Source organism: Oncorhynchus mykiss, chromosome 19, assembly GCF_057628025.1.
Source record: "Oncorhynchus mykiss isolate SJ-2025 chromosome 19, ASM5762802v1, whole genome shotgun sequence".
Lineage (NCBI taxonomy): Eukaryota > Metazoa > Chordata > Actinopteri > Salmoniformes > Salmonidae > Oncorhynchus > Oncorhynchus mykiss.
Window position 1 is genome coordinate 35,321,750 of NC_143040.1, and position 22,525 is coordinate 35,344,274.

Consider the following 22,525-nt stretch of genomic DNA (forward strand, 5'->3'; position numbering starts at 1 on the left):
GTTTCTCAGTCCTCTCCTGCACTGCTCCGAATCGCTCCTCTGTCCCCTGCTAAAGTGTCCCTTTGTAGCCCTGTATACCACTCACAGGAGACTCGTTTTGTCCTGTTTGGCGAGAGATATCAGAGACCAGGAAGTAGCCTACGCAGGACGTGTCAGTCAGCATTACAGGAGGGACTGGGCTGGAGAGCGGGATAGGCGCCACGGCAGTTTTCTGCCTGATGATCACTTACGCCTCGAACACGCCTACAGCGGCATTGCACAAAATGGTCAGCAGCAGCATCTGGATAAGTGTGCAACGAAAGTTCAACGTTCACCTTCTGCTACCATTTCTGTCAAGCCGTCTACGCATACAATTAGATGCATACGTTTGATCAATCCAACATCGGCATCATACAGAACGCACTGCAACTGCCTCTGCAACACAATGCTGCAAGGCAAACGCAGCGTTCCGTTGGAAATGAATGTTGGCTACTTCTGGTGTACCAAGGTGCAAGACCCTGTAGGTGTGATCGAGGCATTACAGTAGGCTACCAGCTAATGGCTAACAGATGGGCTCCTGAGTGGTGCAGTGGTCTAAGACACTGCATCTCAGTGCAAATCACTGCAGTACCTGGTTCGAATCCAGGCTTCATCACATCCGGATGTGATTGGGAGTCCCATAGGGCGGCGCACAATTGGCCGGGGTAGGCCGTCATTGTAAACAAGAATTTGTTCTTAGTTGACTTGCCTAGTTAAATAAAAGGTTTAATAATCAGCGAGGTAGTCGTGAAGCTACTTTTAAAGGTCCCATGTCGTTTGCACTGTGAAGCTGACCTCACCCAATTTCGCAAATTTGAACTGCATTGAGATAATAAGAACATAATGATATAGGCCGTTCCAGACTATTCGTGGATGTTTCTCTGTAATTATTTTTGCATTACCCATGCCAGAATTAATCAAATACAGTTCGCACGAGGGGTTTCGGCACCTCTAAGGAAATCTGACAAACAATGCAACTTTAAAGTTAGAAACCGCAATATGAAGTTGGCAGATATTGCGCGTTTGAGTGATAAGTCGAAAGGAAGTCGGGGAGGTGCATCTGCAACGCCAACAGCAAGGCTCAGTGCAACATGACAGCGATGTCATTGTTAGTTTGTAAAAGTGTTTCTTTATAATGTTAAAATAAATGTCTCCAAACGCAGTATCTCACATTCACAAATAAATATTATACACAGTAGATGAAGGGCAGGAGACAGGATAACGAAGGATTTTGAATCCTTGAGACAATTGAGACATCGATTGTGTATGTGTGCCATTCAGAGAGTGAATGGGCAAGACAAAATATTTAAGTTCCTTTGAACAGGGTATGGTAGTAGGTGCCAGGCATTCTTGTGTCAAGAACTGCAACGCTGCAGAGTTTTTCACACTCAACCGATTCCCGCGTGTTTCAAGAATGATCCACCACCCAAAGGACATCCAGCCAACTTGACACAACTGTGGGAAGCATTGGAGTCAACATGGGCCAGCATCCCTGAGGAACGCTTTTGACTCCTTGTAGATTCCATGCTCTAACGAATTTAGGCTGTTCTGAGGGCAAAAGAGGGGTGCAACTCAATATTAGGAAGGTGTTTTTAATGTTTTGTACACTCAGTGTATGTGTGCACATTGTACAATCAATTGGTGTGAGAGAGAGAGATTCAAATATATTAATTTGCACATATCCACTGTATATGAATTGCAGGACTTTGGTCAAGTTCTCCTGGGTCTGACAAAAACACCCTAACAATAGAGCCTCCCACGATGCAGGCGATGGTTGGTGAAGAGCAACTGCAGAAACCTTCAGTAAAAACGTAATGACCTTTGATCACATGATGCAACACACTTTGAAAGGCGCTAACCTACAACGGTCACCGACTTGGCAATAGTGATTTGCTCGAACGCGCCCATTGAGATGACACAGTTACACACAGTAGCTGTGCAAGTACAACCGGTTCGCTTCACGCTGTTACAGCGTGGCAGCCACGGGACCAAAACTGAGGAGAAGTTGGGCCTTGCACTTCAACTCTCTTAGTTACAGAAATTGACCCACTATTCTGTTTACTTTCTGCATCTATTTATCGCTGAGTCTAACTTCAATATGATTATTTAACATTGATTTTTTTTTAAACATTTCCTGTGGATGATAAGGTGAGAGTCGAGGTAATTGGGTATCTTTTTAAAGGAAACATTCCCAACAGTTATGGGACTTCTGCCAGAATATCAAACTATACATGGGCTGTCCCACGAAATGAGTGCCTTTTGCATCCAGTATTGCATGTAAAAGCCTGTTATATCAAAGGAAGTGCCCTTTAATATAGACCACATGGGGAATTTTATGAATCTGATTTTTAATATGAATAAATAAATAATCACCCTCTGTGATTAACCCATTTAACCCCAACATTTCTCCATGTTTTCACCATCATTGTAAAGCCCTAGTTATTTAGTTTATTTGACAAAGTCATTCCTGAAGATGATTATTTATTTCATGTGATTAGGGATTTGTTTATGTCTGTCCCTGATTTTACGTGAACTGAACTCTCGTTTTAATATGGAGAAATTATTCCTTTTTAAATATATTTTTTTTTCAAAAGAAACATTGAACAACTAATAGTGAAATCAGTGTATAAGCAGGTGAGCTGGTTCTACTCTTTTTGGTCATTTGCTGTGTATTGTGGGGGAAAACGGAGCGGGTTGAGCATACCAGTCCAACCCTGTTACTCATATCTCGTCTTGCGTAACTCCAAAATCACATTGTGGTCACACCAATATTTTTTTTACCCCAAGGCAAGTCATTTGATTGGCTTGACGTGTTGTGAGGAGTCACTGGTTTCCACCCCTTTGTAGCTACTTTTGTGCCATAGACTTCACCAGGCTTTCCCGATTACATGCTGACTAGACCGGGCGAGTGCATGATGATTTTGTCCATCCACACCACACGTGATCAGGACAGTACCAGTCAAACGTTTGGACACCTACTCATTGAAGGATTTTTCTTTATTTTTTATTATTTTCTATATTGTAGAATTGAAGACATCAAAACTATGAAATAATACATGTAGTGTAGTATGTAGTAACCAAAAAAGTGTTCAACAAATCAAAATATATTTTAGATTTTAGATTCTTCAAAGTAGTCACCCTTTGCCTTGATGACAGCTTTGCACATGCTTGGCATTATCTCAACCAGCTTCACCTAGAATGCTTTTCCAACAGTCTTGAACGAGTTCCCACATATGCTGAGCACTTGTTGGCTGCTTTTCCTTCACTCTGCGGTCCAACTCATCCCAAACCATCTCAATTGGGTTAAGGTCGGGTGATTGTGGAGGCCAGGTCATCTGATGCAGCACTCCATCAACTCTCCTTGTTCAAATAGCCTTTACACAGCCTGGAGGTGTGTTTGGTCATTGTCCTGTTGAAAAACAAATGATAGTCCCACTAAGCGCAAACTAGATGGGATGGCGTATCGCTGCAGAATGCTGTGGTAGCCATTCTGATTAGGTGTTACTTGAGTTCTAAATATGCAAAGCACCCCCATACCATCACACCTCCTCCATGCTTCACGGTGGAAACTAAACATGTGGAGATCATCTGTTCACCTACTCTGCGTCTCACAAAGACACAGTGGTTGGAACCAAAAATCTCAAATTTAGACTAATTTCCACCGGTCTAATTTCCAAATCAAATCTAATTTATTTGTACATCAGCTAATATCCCAAAGTGCTGTACAGAAACCCAGCCTAAAACCCCAATGCAGTGTAGAAGCACTGCTGTACAGAAACCCAGCCTAAAACCCCAATGCAGTGTAGAAGCACTGCTGTACAGAAACCCAGCCCAAAACACCAATGCAGTGTAGAAGCACTGCTCATGTTTCTTGGCCCAAGTAAGTTTCTTCTTATTCGTGTATTTTAGTAGTTGTTTCTTTTCAGCAATATGACCATGAAGGCCTGATTCATGCAGTCTTCTCTGAACAGTTGATGTTGAAATGTGTCTGTTACTTGAACTCTGTGAAGCATTTATTTGGGCTGCATTTTCTGAGGCAGGTAACTCTAATGAACTTATCCTCTGCAGCAGAGGTTAGTCTGGGTCTTCCTTTCCTGTGACGGTCCTCATGAGAGCCAGTTTCATCGTAGCGCTTGATGGTTTTTGCGGCTGCACTTAAAGAATTTGTATTTATTTTATTTAACCTTTTATTTAACTAGGCAAGTCAGTTAAGAACAAATTCTTATTTACAATGACGGCCTACCAAAAGGCAAAAGGCCTCCTGCGTGGACGGGGGCTGGGATTAAAAATAAATGAATAAATAAAATATAAATATAGGACAAAACACACATCACAACAAGAGACACAACACTACATAAAGACAGACCTCAGACAAGAACATAGCAAGGCAGCAAAACATGACAACACAGCATGGTAGCAACACATGACAACAACATGGTAGCAACGCAGCATGGTAGCAGCACAAAACATGGTACAAACATTATTGGGCACAGACAACAGCACAAAGGGCATGAAGGTAGAGACAACAATACATCACGCAAAGCAGCCACAACTGTCAGTAAGAGTGTCCATGATTGAATCTTTGAATGAAGAGATTGAGATAAAACTGTCCAGTTTGAGTGTTTGTTGCAGCTCGTTCCAGTCGCTAGCTGCAGTGAACTGAAAAGAGGAGCGACCCAGGGATGTGTGTGCTTTGGGGACCTTTAACAGAATGTGACTGGCAGAACGGGTGTTGTATGTGGAGGATGAAGGCTGCAGTAGATATGTAGGCCTAAGAGGGTTTTTATAAATAAGCATCAACCAGTGGGTCTTGCGATGGGTAAACAGAGATTACCAGTTTACAGAGGAGTATAGAGTGCAGTGATGTGTCCTATAAGGAGCATTGGTGGCAAATCTGGTGGCCGAATGGTAAAGAACATCTAGCTGCTCGAGAGCACCCTTACCTGCCAATCTATAAATTACATCTCCGTAATCTAGCATGGGTAGGATGGTCATCTGAATCAGGGTTAGTTTGGCAGCTAGGGTTACGATAGAGGAAACCAAGTCTAGATGTGACTTTTGCCTGCAGCCTTGATATGTGCTGAGAGAAGGACAGTGTACCATCTAGCCATACTCCCAAGTACTTGTATGAGGTGACTACCTCAAGCTCTAAAGCCTCAGAGGCAGTAATCACACCTGTGGGGAGAGGGGCATTCTTCTTACCAAACCACATGACCTTTGTTTTGGAGGTGTTCAGAATAAGGTTAAGGGTAGAGAAAGCTTGTTGGACACTAAGAAAGCTTTGTTGTAGAGCATTTAACTCTAAATGGGGGGGGGGGGGGGGGGCAGCTGAGTATAAGACTATCATCTGCATATAAATGGATACAAGAGCTTCCTACTGCCTGAGCTATGTTGTTGATGTAAATTGAAAAAGAACGCAAGGCCTAGGATTGAGCCTTGGGGTACTCCCTTGGTGACAGGCAGTGGCTGAGACAGCAGATTGTCTGACTTTATACACTGCACCATTTGAGAGAGGTAGTTAGCAAACCAGGCCAAAGACCCCTCAGAGACACCAATACAAGAATGGAATGGTCTACTGTATTTTTGGTTACAACATGATTCCATATGTGTTATTTCATAGTTTTAATGTCTTCACTATTATTCTACAATTTAGAAAATAGTACAAATAAATAAAAACCCTTGAATGAGTAGGTGTGTCCAAACTTTTGACTGGTACTGTATATTCATTGTTTTACCACTTGAGATGGGAAGACATGTGTTTTTATGAAGTTGAACATGTGCTCTTTATGACAGAATGTTAAAATTAAGTGAAATCAAACTCTTTTTTTTTTTTTTTTTACCAAGTTACACTTCTCAAAATGCACCGAATTGGTGGAACAACCCACATACTGACTTATTAGGAAGGCTTTCATGTGCCTTCATCTGACACGATGCGGAGGCTCCTTCTCCCAGGGTCCTCAGTGTCCTCGCTGCCGCCGTAATGGCGTGCAGGAGAGGCTGCTGCTGCGGTGTGGTGAACGAGGATAACGCGCGGTTTCTGACGCTGGCGGTGCTGATCGTGCTGTATCTGCTGTGCGGCGCTGCGGTGTTCTCTGCGTTGGAGCAGCCGAAGGAGCTACAGGCAAACGAGCAGTGGGCGCAGCGCTTCGAGAGATTCACCCAGAAGCACAGCCTTAACCGGACCGACTTGGAGACATTTCTCCGGTTCTATGAGGAGGCGAACATCGCCGGTATCCGTGTGGATACACTGAGACCGCGCTGGGATTTTACCGGCGCCTTTTACTTTGTTGGGACCGTGGTGTCGACCATAGGTAAACTCAGAAACAAAGCCAGAAGGTTCAGTAAAAAATGTATTGTATAAAAAAATAATATATAAAAGTGTATTGCAAAGAAATTCACTTTTAATCAAAATGCACCATTTGAATAATTTAGAATAGGTGCCATGCACCAAATTACAAGAAAAGCATGTTTTTATGTTGCATACCTTTCAAAAATGGTTGATTATATAATTCAGGAAATTAATTGCACTTCAAAAAGATAGGACACTGTGACACCTTGACAAACTGATTAACCGAATAACCCACATATCTTCAGCCCTATCAATAAGAGAGAGAAATTAATACTGAATTTATGCCGGAAAAAATATATAGGCAGGTCTGCGATTTAATAGATATAGCAGGATACAATCAAGGTAGATAAACATGCAGATATTTTGGTACTGGAAATACTCTCCTTTAGTCTACTGTAGATGACCATGCAGATAAAGGAGACAGAAACCAATTACATATTGGAGACATTAAATATACTTTTCTCCATGTGACAAAGAGCTTTGACGTTGTCCCTTCTCAGGAAGATGAAGTTGACCCAGTCTCAGAAATCATTGTTCCGTTAATTGGCAGCTCCTATTTCTCCCAATCATTGCTAGCTTTAAGGCTAGAAGGAAAATGAACATCAAATTACTGATGACATGAGTGATGACATCAGTTTTGCCAAAAATGATATGGCTATTAATCATTCAGGCTATTTATTTTCATTGCAGATATTTATTTTCTGTGAACACCTATTATAAAAATGTCTAATTTGGCACACAGAAACGAGAGGCCATGAGTAACTTGGTTAAATAGAATGGTACGGACAAGCCACTAGTGGGCACCTTTGAGCACTGCCCAAGCAACGCATTAGATAGTTTTTATTTAATTTTTTAAAGGTACTTATTGGCCTATAGCAGTCTCACTTAAACCCTCATATCTGTTGCCCCGTTTGACATAGACTTGAAACTTTGTATGTAAGTAGGTATCTTTCCTCATGCTGAACAAAGTTACCTCAAGGACCCATAAGGTCCTTCAGGATAGATTTTCCTCCATCATGGAAATTGTGGAAAACCTTTGAAAAACATCAAAATGGGGAAAAAAAGTCATATGCAACTCCAAATGTGGTCTTTGATCACATCACTCATAAAGAATTTGAGAAAATTAGATTGATGCATTCAAAGATGGCCACACTATACCAGTAGATGCATATTAGCACACACACTATTATGCAAAAATATGCAAAAACAAGCCCTTAGTTTGAGAAAAGCTCAGGGATTGGCCAAAAAGATGGCTACATTTTTGATAAATCAGGAAATCCAATTGTACGTGTCCTTTGGAAATCCACTCCACAATGGCCAATCAACTTGACACTTTTAAGGGTCATCAAAGACATAACCATGATTGAACCATGTTGAGTTTGACATTGATATCTTAAAAATAAGGAAACTATTAACAATTCACTTTTTTGACTATGTAACACTAATGCTTAAAATATAACATAAAAATATTCTCATGGACTAAATGTCATATGCAATCAAAATGTGGTCTTTGGACTCATCATAATAATCCTTGAAGATGTTGAGAAACAATTTTTTAACCTTTTTTTTAACTAGGCAAGTCAGTTAAGAACAAATTCTTATTTACAAACCCTAACCCGGACGACGCTGGGGCAATTGTGAACCGCCATATGGGACTCCCAATCATGGCCGGTTGTGATAGAGCCTGGAATCGAACCGGGGTCTGTAGTGACGCCTCTAGCACTGAGATGCAGTGCCTTAAACTGCTGCGCCTCTCGGGAGCCCATCTACTATACCAGTAGATGCATATTAGCACATACTAAATATATGCTAAAATATGCTAAAAATACTTTTCAAATCCTTTCATGAACCATAGCACCAAATGACAGCGATTTCCCGGCCTTCTTCACTCACGGTTTTTGAGCTCCGCCCAAGCAAGGCATTTGATTTGGTTTGGTCAAAAAGAGTGGCACAGATTGGGGGAACCGTTATAAGCAGTCTCAATTAAACCCTCATACCCATGATGCATCTCTTAACTTAGTTTGAAAACAGCTAAGGGATTGGTTAAGAGATGACTGAGTTATTGATAAATCAGGAAATCCGATATGTGATTTTACATTTAAATCCTTTGTAACTCCACTCCACAATGGCCTATCATCTTTAGTTTACAGGGTCAACAGATATTACCTTGATGAACCATGTTAATGTACAGTGTATCTTAAAAAATAAGGGAACTATTAACAATTCACTTTTTTTACAATGTAACACTAATGCTTATGTAACCGATGTGAAATGGCTAGCTAGTTAGCGGTGGTGCGCGCTAATAGAGTTTCAATCGGTGACGTCACTCGCTCTGAGAACTTGAAGTGGTTGTTCCCCTTGTTTGAGCCCAGGTAGGGGCGAGAAGAGGGACGGAAGCTATACAGTTACACTTAAAAAAGAATACTAATAATAATCTTAAAAAATCTTCTCATGGATTAAAAGCCAGATCAAATCAAACTTTATTTGTCACATGCACCGAATACAACGAAAAGTGTAGATATTACCGTGAAATGCTTACTTACATACAAGCCAACAGTGCAGTTCAAGAAATGGAGCTAAGAAAATATGTACAAAAGAAAAGAAAATGTAAAAAAAATTAATGAATCGAAAAGTAACAAAGGGTCTGGAATACTTATGTAAATGTGATATTTCAGCATTATTTTTATTACATTTGCAAAAAATATCTAAAAACCCATTTTTGCTTTGTCATTATGGGGTATTGTGTGTAGATTGATGAAGGTTAAAACCGAGTTAATACATTGTAGAATAAGGCTGTAACCTAACAAAATGTGGAAAAAGTCAAGGGGTCTGAATACTTTCCCGAATGCCCTATATGCTTACATGTGCTAAAAAGGCTTTAATGAACTTATTCTCATGAACTATAAATCAGATTGACTGCAGATTTAGTATGTAGACTCAATAAATTAGCCTCTAACAAATTTGAGAATGAGTATTTGCTGCATTCAAAGTCGACCAAGCTACACCACTAGATGGCACCATATCACACCAGGGCTATAAGAACTGAATCGATGAACATGGGGCCATAAAATTTGGTATGTAAACCTTATGCATATGTCCTTAGAAGCTGTGTGAATATAAAGTCACTGCAATAATAAAGCTGATTTACCCCCTAATTTAATAAAAATAAAAATACGATATTTCGCATTGTTCATCTGCATAATATAAATCTAACATTCATTTGCATGAGACAAAGTCCTCTTGATCAACAGTTATTGCTCTAGTATCTATAGTGCCAACAAATGGTCTGGTGCAGACAACTATTGATCAAGTGGACGTTGTCTCATGCAAATGAGTGTCAGATTTATATTATGCAGACAAACAATGTGAAATGTCGTGATTTATTTTTATTTATTTTTAATTAGGGGGTAGATCAGCTTTATTATTTCAGATAGATTGTGGCTTCGGTCAATGTAATTATCTGCATCATTTCCAATGCTACATATCCCTCTCCTTTTTGTAAATATACATTCTTTTAAATAGATACATATATTTTAAATATTTTCTTTCTGAAATATTGTGATTAATATATCTGTATAATCACCTATTGTTGCCCTATTATTTGATCTCATTGTAGTAAAAAGTGGATATTTTATTCAGGAAAATGTGAAACAGGAAGTCCTGCCGCTTGCACAGTCAGCGTATTACAGCTGTGAGAGTGGAATTTAAGTATTTCGGAATGCTAATGTAGAGTTTACCAACTGAGAATTGAATAACTTGTACATTTTCACCTTGTTGCCTCTGGACAAATTGGCTTAAGAAACTCTGGAGAATCCTATTTGTCAGAACGAGTCAAAGAGTCAAAAACAAAAACAAAACGGTTAAGAGAACAATTCTGAAACCACAAATCATATTCAAACCATATGTATATTAATTGGTGCATGGACTTGCTCACATTGCTCAGACCAACCTATAGCACTAGACTAAACTTCGCTCGTGTCGTCCTATTCGCTCGTGTCGTTTATTGAGAGATAACCATGGTAATACTTTCACTGATTACACATAAAGGAAGGAAGTTCCTACATGATGGAGTTCTTGCTCTATCTAATTGAGCTTGTATCCTTTCTGTCATCCTGTGAACCCTGTTTCTTTGCTACTCGCACCTACATATTCTTGTTTTTGTTCTTGTTCTTGTTTCCAGTATGCTGTCAACCGTCACAAATCAGATACAGTTGAGCACTTTGCCTCCCTCCTCGGCGTCCATATATCCTTTCTGAGAGTGTGTAACACAAATGAAGTATATCACCTACGGGCAGCGGACGACACAGCCAGAGGTTAGAAGTTGAGTACACGATGCTCATATAGAACATGATGATGCTCAACGGCTGTTTGCGCAGTATGGGGTGACCCCCCAGGCTAGCCCCACTATGCAGACAGACACCTCATGCATTCTTAATGATATGTTTCAAGGGAAACCAGTCTTTTCTGAACACTTGAGTTTTAGTGAGAATGACAACAAGTGTCTTCTCTCTATCCTCATGGTCAAGGCTGAAAGAAACATCATACTGTGGTGCGGTGGTCTTGTCATACTCTATCTTAGTAATTAGATAAGTCAATAACAGTCAATTTTCTAGCGCCGCAAAAAAAACACTTATTTGGTTTCGGAGACCTGGCAAAACAATGTAAAACCCAAAATAATAAAGATGTTTTATGCAGTGAAATGTGTTGTTTTACAGGGTCAGCCATAGTGGTACGGCGGCCTGGAGCAAATTAGGGTTAAGTGCCTTGCTCAAGGGCACCTTGACAGATTTCTCACTTTGTCGGCTTGTGTATTCGAACCAGCGACCTTTTGGATACTGGCCCAACTCTCGAACCGATAGGCTACCTTTCGCCTTCAATTGTATCTCAACTGTATATCAATTACATGTTTTTTTTGGAGTGGAGGGAGAATATTATTACTGGTTTGAAAATGTATTTGTCAGGGACCACAGGCTATTTGAAACGGTGTTGAGTAAAGGTAGTAAAACTAAATGCATGCTCTTCAACCGATCGCTGCGCTCACCCGCCCGCCCAACTAGCATCACTACTCTGGACGGTTCTGACTTAGAATATGTGGACCACTGCAAATACCTAGGTGTCTGGCTAGACTGTAAACTCTCCTTCCAGACTCATATTAAGCATCTCCAATCCAAAATTAAATCTAGAATCTGCTTCCTATTTCGCAACAAAGCCTCCCTCACTCACGCTGCCAAACATACCCTCGTAACATTGACTGTCCTACCGATCCTTGACTTCGGCGATGTCATTTACAAAATAGCCTCCAACACTCTACTCAGCAAACTGGATGCAGTCTATCACAGTGCCATCGTTTTTGTTACCAAAGCCCCTTATACTACACACCACTGCGACCTGTATGCTCTAGTCGGCTGGCCCTCGCTACATATTCGTCGCCAGACCCACTGGCTCCAGGTCATCTATAAGTCTTTGCTAGGTAAAACTGCCTTATCTCAGCTCACTGGTTACCATAACAACACCCACCCGTAGCACACGCTCCAGCAGGTATATCTCACTGGTCAACCCCAAAGCCAACACCTCCTTTGGCCGCCTTTCCTTCCAGTTCTCTGCTGCCAATGACTGGAACGAATTGCAAAAATCGCTGAAGTTGGATACTTATATCTCCCTCACTAACTTTAAGCATCAGCTATCTGAGCAGCTTACCAATCACTGCAGCTGTACACAGCTCATCTGTAAATAGTCCATCCAACTACCCACCTCATCCCATATTGTTTTTATAAACCTTTTTGTTGTTCTTTTGCACACCAGTATTTCTACTTGCACATCATCATCTGCACATCTATCACTCCAGTATTCATTTGCTAAATTGTAATTACTTCGCTACTATGACCTATTTATTGCCTTACCCCCTTTTGCACATATTACCTCCATTTACCTCCATTTGCACATATTGCACATATTGTATACAGACTTTCTACTGTGTTATTGACTGTACTTTTGTTTATCCCATGTGTAACTCTGTGTTGTTGTTTATTGTCGCACCGCTTTGCTTTATCTTGGCCAGGTTTCAGTTGTAAATGAGAACTTATTCTCAACTGGCCTACCTGGTTAAATAAAGGTGATTTAATATTTTTTTTTTTAAAGGTTATAATATAGGGTATAGGCAATAGGATATACCTCCGTCAATGTCAATGAGAGAATGATATGTTGGACACACTAACAGAAGCCAATAAAGGCTGTGCTTTATTGCTAGCATCTCATTTCCCTCTCCTCCAGTAGTCTCAAGCCTGTTCTTCAGCCCTGACTCTCTTTATTTTTTTAAATAATGAGTTTTTAGGGATGGATCTTTCATCTCTGAGGAGCACATCTGTGAGAATGGTAATTAAACCCCCCCAGTTGCTAAATTAGCATTGAACTCAATGGGATGGAGGAGTATAGCGATGGATGAGAGAGCGATATGCCAAGAAAAGGTATTATGAGACATCGGGGGCACTTTAGGAACAGGGAGGGAGGGAGGGTAAGGTAATTATGATGAATGGAACTTCACCATTTAAATTTCTCTCCTGAACATCTACCCTCTCTCTCTCTCTCCATATCCCCTTCCCTTCAAACCTCTCTCTTCTAAACCTCTCTCTTCTCCTCCACCCCTCCCCCTGTCTCTGGTCAGGATTTGGCATGACCACCCCGACCACGGTCAGTGGCAAAGTCTTCCTCATCTTCTATGGCCTGATCGGCTGCGCCTCCACCATCCTATTCTTCAACCTCTTCCTGGAGCGCATCATCACCGTGCTCGCCTTCGTGCTCAAGTCATGCCACGATCTGAAGCGCCGGCGCCAGGGCGTCATGCCCCACGATGGCCCCAGGGGGGCGCCACCGCCAGGACCCAGAGATAGAGGCAGGGACAGTCTGGCTGGATGGAAGCCTTCTGTGTACTACGTGATGCTGATTCTTTGTGTAGCTGCTGTGGTGATATCCTGCTGTGCCTCGGCCATGTATTCAGCGGTGGAGGGGTGGGGCTATCTGGACTCGCTGTACTTCTGTTTTGTGGCGTTCAGCACCATCGGGTTCGGGGACATGGTAAGCAGTCAGAGAGTTACGTACGAAGGGAACCAGACAGCCTACAGACTGGGGAACTTCCTGTTTATATTGATGGGTGTCTGCTGTATCTACTCGCTGTTCAACGTCATATCCATTGTCATCAAGCAGGTGAGGATTTTTTGTTTCATTTATGTTTGTTTTATGAGCAGTTGTGGTTGCACGCATGCACAGACACACACATTGTGGGAGATGGCGTGCATTCACTCTCTGTCTTTACTCTGTCCTTTCCTATTGGCTATCCCTCTCTTGCTCTTCCTCCTCTTTTTCTCTCTCACACACACACACACCAGCCAGCCTCTTTCTCTAGGTATGTGGGAGTTTTACCAGAGCACTATCATTAGCAATGTTACAGAATTTCAAAGTTTCATAAAAACAATACAATACAATATTTTCCCAAAACTCAAGCAGACACTCAACTGGCTGCTGAGAAAGCTGGACATCTTCTCCTACCGAGGTTGCTGCCACTGCTGCCCCGCCGGGATCGCGAAGAGATTGCCCCCGCGCCGGAATGCCGTGATGCCCAGCGGCACTGGACATGGACACTCTCCGGCGCAGCGGACTGTCTCTATAGAAACGGACGCGTTGAACGAGAGTGAGACGGACGGAGGACGGCGGATGTCAGGGGAGATGATCTCCATTAGGGACTTCCTGGCAGCCAATAAGGTGAGAGGGTCACCGGGTAAAAATAACATTAAAAGTTCCCTCTGTTACTTTCATCTCTGGTCAAAAGTGTTGCCCCTGCACTTTATAATTTGAGGGCATGGGTCATGTTTTGACTGTATTTACAGTATCTAGTACCCGGAGTGGCCAATAGGGCTAGGGCCCAATTTAAATCAATGTTTCAGCCTGCACCTGATCTATGTTTCTTAGTGCTGTCATGCAATATGGAATGTGTGATATATTGTCTGTATTGTTGGAAATATATTTATGTGTATTGGAGATGCAAACCCTGCACAAATGTAACTGTTACAAAGGGACAGTCAAGTTTGGTAACACTTAAAGGTACACTCAGTGAGATGAAGTTGCATGCACGAAGTAAACACAATGACCTTTAAATGGCAACCGGGCTACAACACAGATCTCCTGTGCTACGGATTGAACCGAGCCCTAAGAAGCGCTGAAGCGCGAGGCTAAACTTCTTTTGCCACTTTGTAAGCAGTATAAAGCACACATCTGCACGTGCTCTGTGTGACAATGTGTGAGAGCAAAGTCTTGCCTGCAGGCATGCTTTAAATCTTGTTTTGAACATGTAGGAGCCTTTATAATGTCTTATCTTTTGTCTAGTTATGACAGTATCATGTGAACCTCTCCTCGCCTCTCCAGGTGAACCTGGACCTGATGCAGAAGCAGCTGTCGGAGGCAGCAACCAATGGGATCCCTCGGCCTTCCGTCTCCAACCAAAACAGACAGAATGGTTTCTCTGGGGGAGTAGGGGCACTGGGCATCATGAACAACAGGCTGGCTGAGACCAGTGTGGATAGATGACTGAATATTACAGTCATTATGTAGGCTTACTGCACACCATACAGAGAATGATCAAAACAGATACTACATCTCTCAAAACCATGTGATTCGAGAGACAAAGTGGACAGCAGTCACTGAAGGAGGGATTCCCAAGAACTGGTTTGGGTCGGGTCCAAAAGTTTTACATAGGTCACAGTTGGAAAAGGTTTTGGAATGGAACCATTTTCTGTAGCCCATTGAACGTGGTCCATAGAGACACTGTACACTGTAGGGAAAACAACTACAATGAGAATATCAGAAAACATCCTATGGAGCCTCAAAGAGCAGACCTCATCAGAGCTTTTACATAGCGTTAGAATGACTAATCGTTTGTCAGCAATGTGTGGCACTCTTCGTTATGCATGGCAGCCATTTTGTCCCAGAATGTTCAGTGACCGTGACACATCAGCCATTGTGGTGGAGATGTTAGGGGTTATGACGCCAAACGGTCTTGTCCACGATCATGTATGCCTTTCCCTTATTGACACGTGTACAGTATTTGTTATTGACAGCTATGGTGTTGTTTTGTAGGAGACAGATCATGCTTTTATGCTTGAATAGGTGATCAGAAATTGAAATCAATTGTCAAATTCATAAAGATCTTGATTGAGGAACTCCCCTTCACTCTGCCTTAAAAAAAATCATCAAGATATCACACTATATTGTAAATACTGTTCCAAAAATGTTATAAACTACAAGGAAAACACTGTACTGATACATTTGATTGATTCTAAAAGTGCTAGCTGTCATTTATCTGTAACAGAGTAGTACTTCTTCCTCTCTTTGGTTTTTAAGAAAAAGAAAAATTGAAAGAAGATTGAAATCTATTACTTGAAATTGCACATACTAATTTCAAACTTACCCTGCACCCCTTTTAATAGAGTTAAAAAGGAGACATTTGCAATGTTTCAGGAAAAACTGAAATCAATTAAAGTATGCAGGAATGAATACAATTTACTTATCAATTCTGTTCATATCTCAGCGCTTCACTTCTCGTCTTTTGAAGGTAGAACTTAATGTACATGTGGCTCTGAATTGCTAATCGGACAGCTGTTGTTTGTAGCTGGATACCTGATGTATGTGTGGGTGGTCTGGAACATGGAGTCACCACACACCTGAATAATGGATGATGCAGGACATCAAAAGACCTTTTCTTTTTTTATTTTCCTCTCTCCCATTGATCTTCTTCGAATTTCTGTCGGGGAAGTTTGACACTTTAAATCAGGGGACTCCCGAGTCACGACAACGCAGGGTTGAGTGCAGGGTTTGGAGCCTTGTTTTACATAAAAAGCAACCTCAGAAGGCGTTTATAATATCGTCTTCCCATCTCTCTCTCTGTTACAGTCCCTGTGCGCTACTTGAATCGATGCAAGAAATCCCTAACAGTGTGTTGAAAACAATGTGAACAGAGCAATGTGTTAGGATTTTATGAGAATGAAAGGGATTGTATAAACAATGTGGAGATAGACATTTGAATTGACTGGCTCTTTGCGTGTTTCAACGTCAATTTTAGGTTAGGATCATATTGCACAACATGTCAGCAGTGTAGGACTCTTTTCTAGAGGGGCTTTCATCCTTCTGGCAATGCATTATCATCTGCCACTGCTATAATTAAAGGTTTCTATTATTATATATTATGTCACAGGACATTGTTTCTTACGATTGGTCAGTTGGCACTTCACTGGAGGCAGAGAAAAACATTGAACAGGCTTATGTTGCCCCTGTCAAACAATTCACTCTACTAATACACAAAGATTAATGCTTTAAAATGTATCATACCCAAATTAACACCAGGGATAAACTGTTTCTTTCAAGCCCTCAAACTTCTCAAAGATGTTTGTGTGGAAAAAGTGTATTTTCTCAACAGGATAGACCCGAGTGAAAGCGGCTGGTACATACAGTACCAGCCAAAAGTTTTAGAACACCTACTCATTCAAGGGTTTTTCTTTATTTTGACTATATTCTACATTGTAGAATAATAGTGAAGACATCAAAACTACGCAATAACACATATGGAATCATGTAGTTACCAAAAAAGTGTTATATTTTATATTTGAGGTTCTTCAAAGTAGCCACCTTTTGCCTTGATGACAGCTTTGTACCCTCTTGGCATTCTCTCAACCAGCTTCACCTGGAATGCATTTCAATTAACAGGTGTGCCTTGTTAAAAGTTAATTTGTGGAATTTCTTTCCTTCTTAATGTGTTTGAGCCAATCAGTTGTGTACAAAGTAGGGGTGGCACACATTAGATAGCCCTATTTGGTAAAAGACCCAACTCCATATTATGGAAGGAACAGCTCAAATAAGCAAAGAGAAATGACAGTCCATCATTATTTTAAGACATGAAAGTCAGACATTCCAGACAACTTTGAAAGTTTCTTCAAGTGCAGTCACAAAAACCATCAAGCGCTATGATGAAACTGGCTCTCATGAGGACAGCCACAGGAAAGGAAGACCCAAAGTTACCTCTGCTGCAAAGGATACGTTCATTAGAGTTACCAGCCTCAGAAATTGCAGCCCAAATAAATGCTTCACGGAGTTCAAGTAACAGACACATCTCAACATTAACTGTTCAGAGAAGACTGCGTGAATCAGGCCTTCATGGTCGAATTGCTGCAAAGAAACCACTACTAAAGGACACCAATAATAAGAAGAGACTTGTTTGGGCCAATAAATACAAGCAATGGACATTAGACCAGTGGAAATCTGTTCTTTGGTCTGTTGAGTCCAAATTTGAGATTTTTGGTTCCAACTGCCGTATCTTTGTGAGATGCAGAGTAGGTAAACGGATGATCTCTGCATGTGTATTTCCCACCGTGAAGCATGGAAGTGGTGGTGTGACGGTGCTTTGCTAGTGAAACTGTCAGTGATTTATTTAGAATTCAAAGCACACTTAACCAGCATGGCTACCACAGCATTCTGCAGTGATACGCCATCCCATCTAGTTTGCACATAGTGGGACAATCGTTCGTTTTTCAACAGGACAATGACCCAACACACCTCCAGGCTGTGTAAGGGCTATTTGACCAAGAAGGAGAGTGATGGAGGGCTGCATCAGATGACCTTGGCCTCCACAATCACTCGACCTCAACCCAGTTGGACCGCAGAGTAAAGGAAAAGCAGCCAACAAGTGCTCAGCATGTGGGAACTCCTTCAAGACTGTTGGAAAAGCATTACAGGTGAAGTTGGTTGAGAGAATGCCAACAGTGTGTAAAGCTGTCATCAAGGCAACGGGGTGGCTACTTTGAAGAATCTATTTTGATTTGTTTAACACTTTTTTTAGTTACTACATGATTCCATGTGTGTTATTTCATAGTTGTGATGTCTTCACTATTATTCTACAATGTAGAAAATAGTACAAATAAAAACCCTTGGATGAGTGGATGTGTCCAAACATTTGACTGGTACTGTAATACAACATACACATTCAGGTGTGAAAGACAATGCTTTATGTTGCCATGGCAACCACCCAGAGTAGACAAGAGAGAGCAATTATGGTACTGGTATCTTTGTGCAGGCACTAACTCTGCCATGTTTCGTTGAACAAAGCCTATGGGGAAAATTTGTTTTTGGATAAAAGCAAAAAAAAAATAAGGTCTGTGGTAAACACAGGCTTAGGAGATCTTATACATTTTGTTCTATGAGGTAATCTTCATCAGCTAACCTCATTTCTTGTGAATTTTGAAGGATTTGTCATTAAACAAGGCACACAAAGGCTTTATAATTCATCAAGGTCATGTTAACTGATATTATCTCATAGAACAAAATGTGTAAGATCTCATAAGCCTGTTAACCTTGGCCAAGATTCAATCTGGTCAAGCTTTAACTGCGACCACAGACACCCGCACGGCTGATGTTTTGGCGGTGTCGGAAACAGAAATGCATTGGAGCCATCAAATCGGTGAGCAGCTGTTCTTGCAATCCTTGTCAGGAAGCCACACCTGCCCCACTAGCATTACAAGTTCAGAACAGGAAAGTGTAGGTGATATCGAAATAATTGCCATCAAAAATCATTAAACAAAATGAGGATTTCTCTCATCCTAATTGAGGTGAAGATTACATCTCACATTCTGTTAATGCGACTCCGTGCAGCCAATGGCAATGTCCGCTTTAGGTATAATGGCAGGGGCCATTTATTTTTGACCTTTATTTAACTAGGCAAGTCAGTTGAGAACAAATTCTTATTTTCAATGACGGCCTAGGAACAGTGAGTTAACTGCCTGTTCAGGGGCAGAACGACAGATTTGTACCTTGTCAGCTCGGGGATTTGAACTTGCAATCTTTCGGTTACTAGTCCAATGCTCGAACCACTAGGCTACCCTGCCGCCCCACTTGTGGATTTGACAGCGCTAAAGCAGTTCCACCTCAGACACCCATCAAAACAACCGCTATGCGGATGTTGGCTAAAGCGGATCTGATTGAACAGAGCCCTTTTTTTCTGCATTTATTCCAAAATCCAATTCTTTCCCAATTCACTTCGCCCATAGGAATAACTGAACGAACTGGAGGTAAATAATTTCTGTTTTTTAGAACTACAAGCTGGTGAGGTCTATACAAACCAATGACTATAGGGGCAATCTCAGTTTAGATATCTTGGACAGTTTGATTTCAATACCTTTTATTATCGTTAAAAGAGCCATGATTCAGTGAGTGCCATGCTGTGCCCATTGTGAACACACTGCATGTTAGGTAGCAATGTAGAATCCACACTGTTAGCACTGTAATCATTACATAGAATCATTGACACAAAAAAACATGATTTAAAGTTAAACCTCAAATGAAAAAAACCCAATAGAAGACTTGTGCAGCTCAAATTATACTGAACAAAAATATAAACACAACATGTAAAGTTTTGGTCCCATGTTTCATGAGCTGAAATAAAAGATCCCAGGAATGTTCCATATGTACAAAAAGCTTATTTCTCTCAAATATGGTGCACACATTTGTTTACATCCCTGTTAGTGAGCATTTCTCATTTGCCAAGATATTCCATCCACCTGACAGGTGTGGCATATCAAGAAGCTAATTAAACAGCATGATCATTACACAGGTGCACCTTGTGCTGGGGACAATAAAAGGCCACTCTAAAATGTGCCGTTTTGTCACACATGCAGACTGCAGGAATGTCCACCAGAGCTGTTGTCAGAGAATTTAAAGTTAATTTCTCTACCATAAACCGCCTCCAACTTAGTTTTAGAGAATTTTACAGTATATCCAACCGGCCTCACAGTCCACGTGTAACCACGCCAGCCCAGCACCTCCACATCCGGCTTCTTCACATGCGGGATCGTCTGAGACCAGCCACCCAGACAGCTGATGAAACTGAGGAGTATTTCTGTCTGTATAAAGCCCTTTTGTGGGGGAAACCTCATTCTTATTGGCTGGGCCTGGCTCCCCAGTGGGTGGGCCTATTTCCTCCCAGGCCCACCCACGGCTGCGCCCCTGCCCAGTTTTGTGAAATCCATGGATTAGGGCCTAAAGAATTGATTCAATTGACTGATTTCCTTATATGAACTGTAACTCAGTAAAATCACTGAAATTGTTTGTTTACATTTTTGTTCAGTATAAAATAGGGAGAAAAGGCAGCGAGAGTCTGATAGATCGGTACTTTACTTGGCTGTCCAGCTAATCACTTCCTGTCTTACAAACTTAAGACTTACATAATATAGTTCAAATGGGATGTTATCCTTCAAAGACTATTCCTTTGTAAAATATGAAAGGCTACTGAAAGATTTTTCAGACACTGAATACAATGCTTTGATGATCAAAATCTCTGGATAGTTGCATAAATTAAAATCAATAAGAGCCGCTCTGGCTCACCAGTCATCTGCAGCCACACCACTTAATGGTTATAGAGCCACTGGAGGCATCTGGGCCCATATTCACTGAGTATCCCAGAGTAGGAGTGCTGATCTAGCCTGGGTGTCAGTTTGTTTCTGCTCTCTTGCCTACTCCTAACCGAATTATCATGCAGAACATGTTTGGCTTGACAATGGAGTAGGCAAAAGCACAAACAGATCTGGGACCAGGCTAGTGCTAATCTAGGATCAGGTCCCCTCTATCCATATCATCTTATTCATTATGATCTAAAAGGAAAAACTGATCCTATGTCTGCACTCCTACTCTGAACCTCTGTGAATATGGGCCCGGGAGTGGAAGAAACAGAAAGATACTTTTCCCTTTTAGGATTTGAGGCAACTAAACCACAATTAAAGAACAAGACCTCCCCAACATTTATAATAGATCAAAGACAAAATAAACTATTCCATTGAAACACCCATATATTGGAGAGGGAGCACATGGCAGAAGTATGTTGTCTAGTATAACAAGCATTAAAGGGAGTCAGACAGACCGGTCGTTTTAAAACTCAGTCAGATCTGTGTCGCCACAGTATCTTAAAAATCCTCTGCACATGTATCTTTAATGTTACTATACTAATAAGACAGAAAAATTAACGGATTGAGACAAAATAAAAGAAGCAGGTTTTGATACAGTAATATAGACTGGCAGCAAAAGGAAGAAGACTTCAATCCTGAGATTAGTCTCATGTCCAGTGGTAAACTATCGTGGCAAGAAGGACCACACTTTTCCAACTGCTCTCCATTTGACCTCATATTACTTTCCCAAACAAAATCTTAGCTTTAACAAATATTTACTGTGGAGTTAGACGATCTGTAATGAAATAAATACAGTTTCAACAAACATTGGCCTGGGTTGAGTTTACAACAAGCATACTTGGCAGAGTGAGAGTCAGTTGCAGAGGAGTGCATAGGCCATAAGTGTTTGTGCTGGTTCAAGAAGAACCACTACTGCTAGAAGCTGCTCCTAAACACAGATCTAGGATCAGCTTTACACTAACCCAACCCTGCCTACCCCCAGTCAAACCTCAAAGGCTAGAAACTGTCTTCAGATCAGTGCTTAGGACTGAACGTCTGATCTCCTATGAGGGAGGGGAGGTTTCCCATTAGCTCATCGGGTGGTTAGTGTTACCCATGGCAGCTCCAGGTAAAAGTTAGCCCTGGCTTAACCACAGATCTAGGATCCGGCAACCCCAAACTTAACCATTAGGACCAGCAGTTACATACAATTTCCACCAAGGCCCTCCAGCGTGGCGGCAGAACAGGATGTCCTTATTTTGGCGTCCTTCGTTTGGAAGAGTTGCAGGACGTCTTTATTTGGACGTCCAGTGTTGGCCCAGAGGTCCTTATTTGGATGCTCTGTTTTGAAAGAGCTGCAGGTCGAGGCGCACCCACACCTCTCCAGTGGGGACCTCGTGGAGGAGCAGACGGCGCGTCGCTGGACCCTTGTTCTCCAACTCCTTCTTTATGGTCGCCACGGGAACCTCCGTGCGACCCAGGAAGTCTGGGGAAACGGCAGAGAGGAGAGACTAGTTAGCAGTCCGACACATTATACATAGAGGCTGCGTTCCAGGCCCACTACATTGCAGACGCTGCGATACATAAACCGTACTACACCAACTGCACAGTCGGGCAATGCGATTGCTCTATCATTTGACGTGGTGAGCTGATATGTTCAACAACTGTTTGAGACCTGGCACGCGTC

At 41.6% G+C, this 22,525-nt stretch overlaps 2 protein-coding genes across 5 annotated transcripts in view; one reads left to right on the plus strand and one right to left on the minus strand.

Moving 5' to 3' along the window:
* The first annotated feature begins 5,934 nt into the window (after positions 1–5,934).
* kcnk13a (potassium two pore domain channel subfamily K member 13a) lies at positions 5,935–16,600 on the plus strand. Of its 2 annotated transcripts, none has more exons than XM_021573713.3 (4): positions 5,935–6,329; positions 13,029–13,567; positions 13,868–14,122; positions 14,783–16,600. In XM_021573713.3, exons 1-4 carry the CDS (start codon positions 5,999–6,001, stop codon positions 14,942–14,944), a joined length of 1,287 nt encoding a protein of 428 aa, XP_021429388.1. In that variant the 5' UTR covers positions 5,935–5,998; the 3' UTR covers positions 14,945–16,600. The 2 variants fall into 2 exon arrangements, with proteins under 2 accessions (XP_021429388.1, XP_021429387.1); XM_021573712.3 differs by having other exon boundaries at positions 5,940–6,329; positions 13,865–14,122.
* Positions 16,601–19,563: 2,963 nt separating this feature from the next.
* Positions 19,564–22,525, minus strand: part of LOC110497555 (intersectin-2) — a 35,887-nt gene continuing 32,925 nt past the window's right edge. For all 3 annotated transcript variants that reach the window (XM_036954509.2, XM_021573714.3, XM_090210828.1), the window contains one exon: positions 19,564–22,324. In XM_036954509.2, the coding sequence (XP_036810404.2) occupies positions 22,167–22,324 (158 nt within the window). In that variant the 3' untranslated portion in view covers positions 19,564–22,166. The remainder of the gene's footprint in view (positions 22,325–22,525) is intronic.

Excerpts from the sequence above, each read along its gene's own strand:
- kcnk13a (XM_021573712.3), top strand. The coding sequence starts at position 5,999 with ATGGCGTGCAGGAGAGGCTGCTGCTGCGGTGTGGTGAACGAGGATAAC. Across the intron at positions 13,568-13,864 it reads TATCCATTGTCATCAAGCAG|CAGACACTCAACTGGCTGCT; the intron begins GTGAGGATTTTT and ends CCAAAACTCAAG. Across the intron at positions 14,123-14,782 it reads ACTTCCTGGCAGCCAATAAG|GTGAACCTGGACCTGATGCA; the intron begins GTGAGAGGGTCA and ends TCGCCTCTCCAG.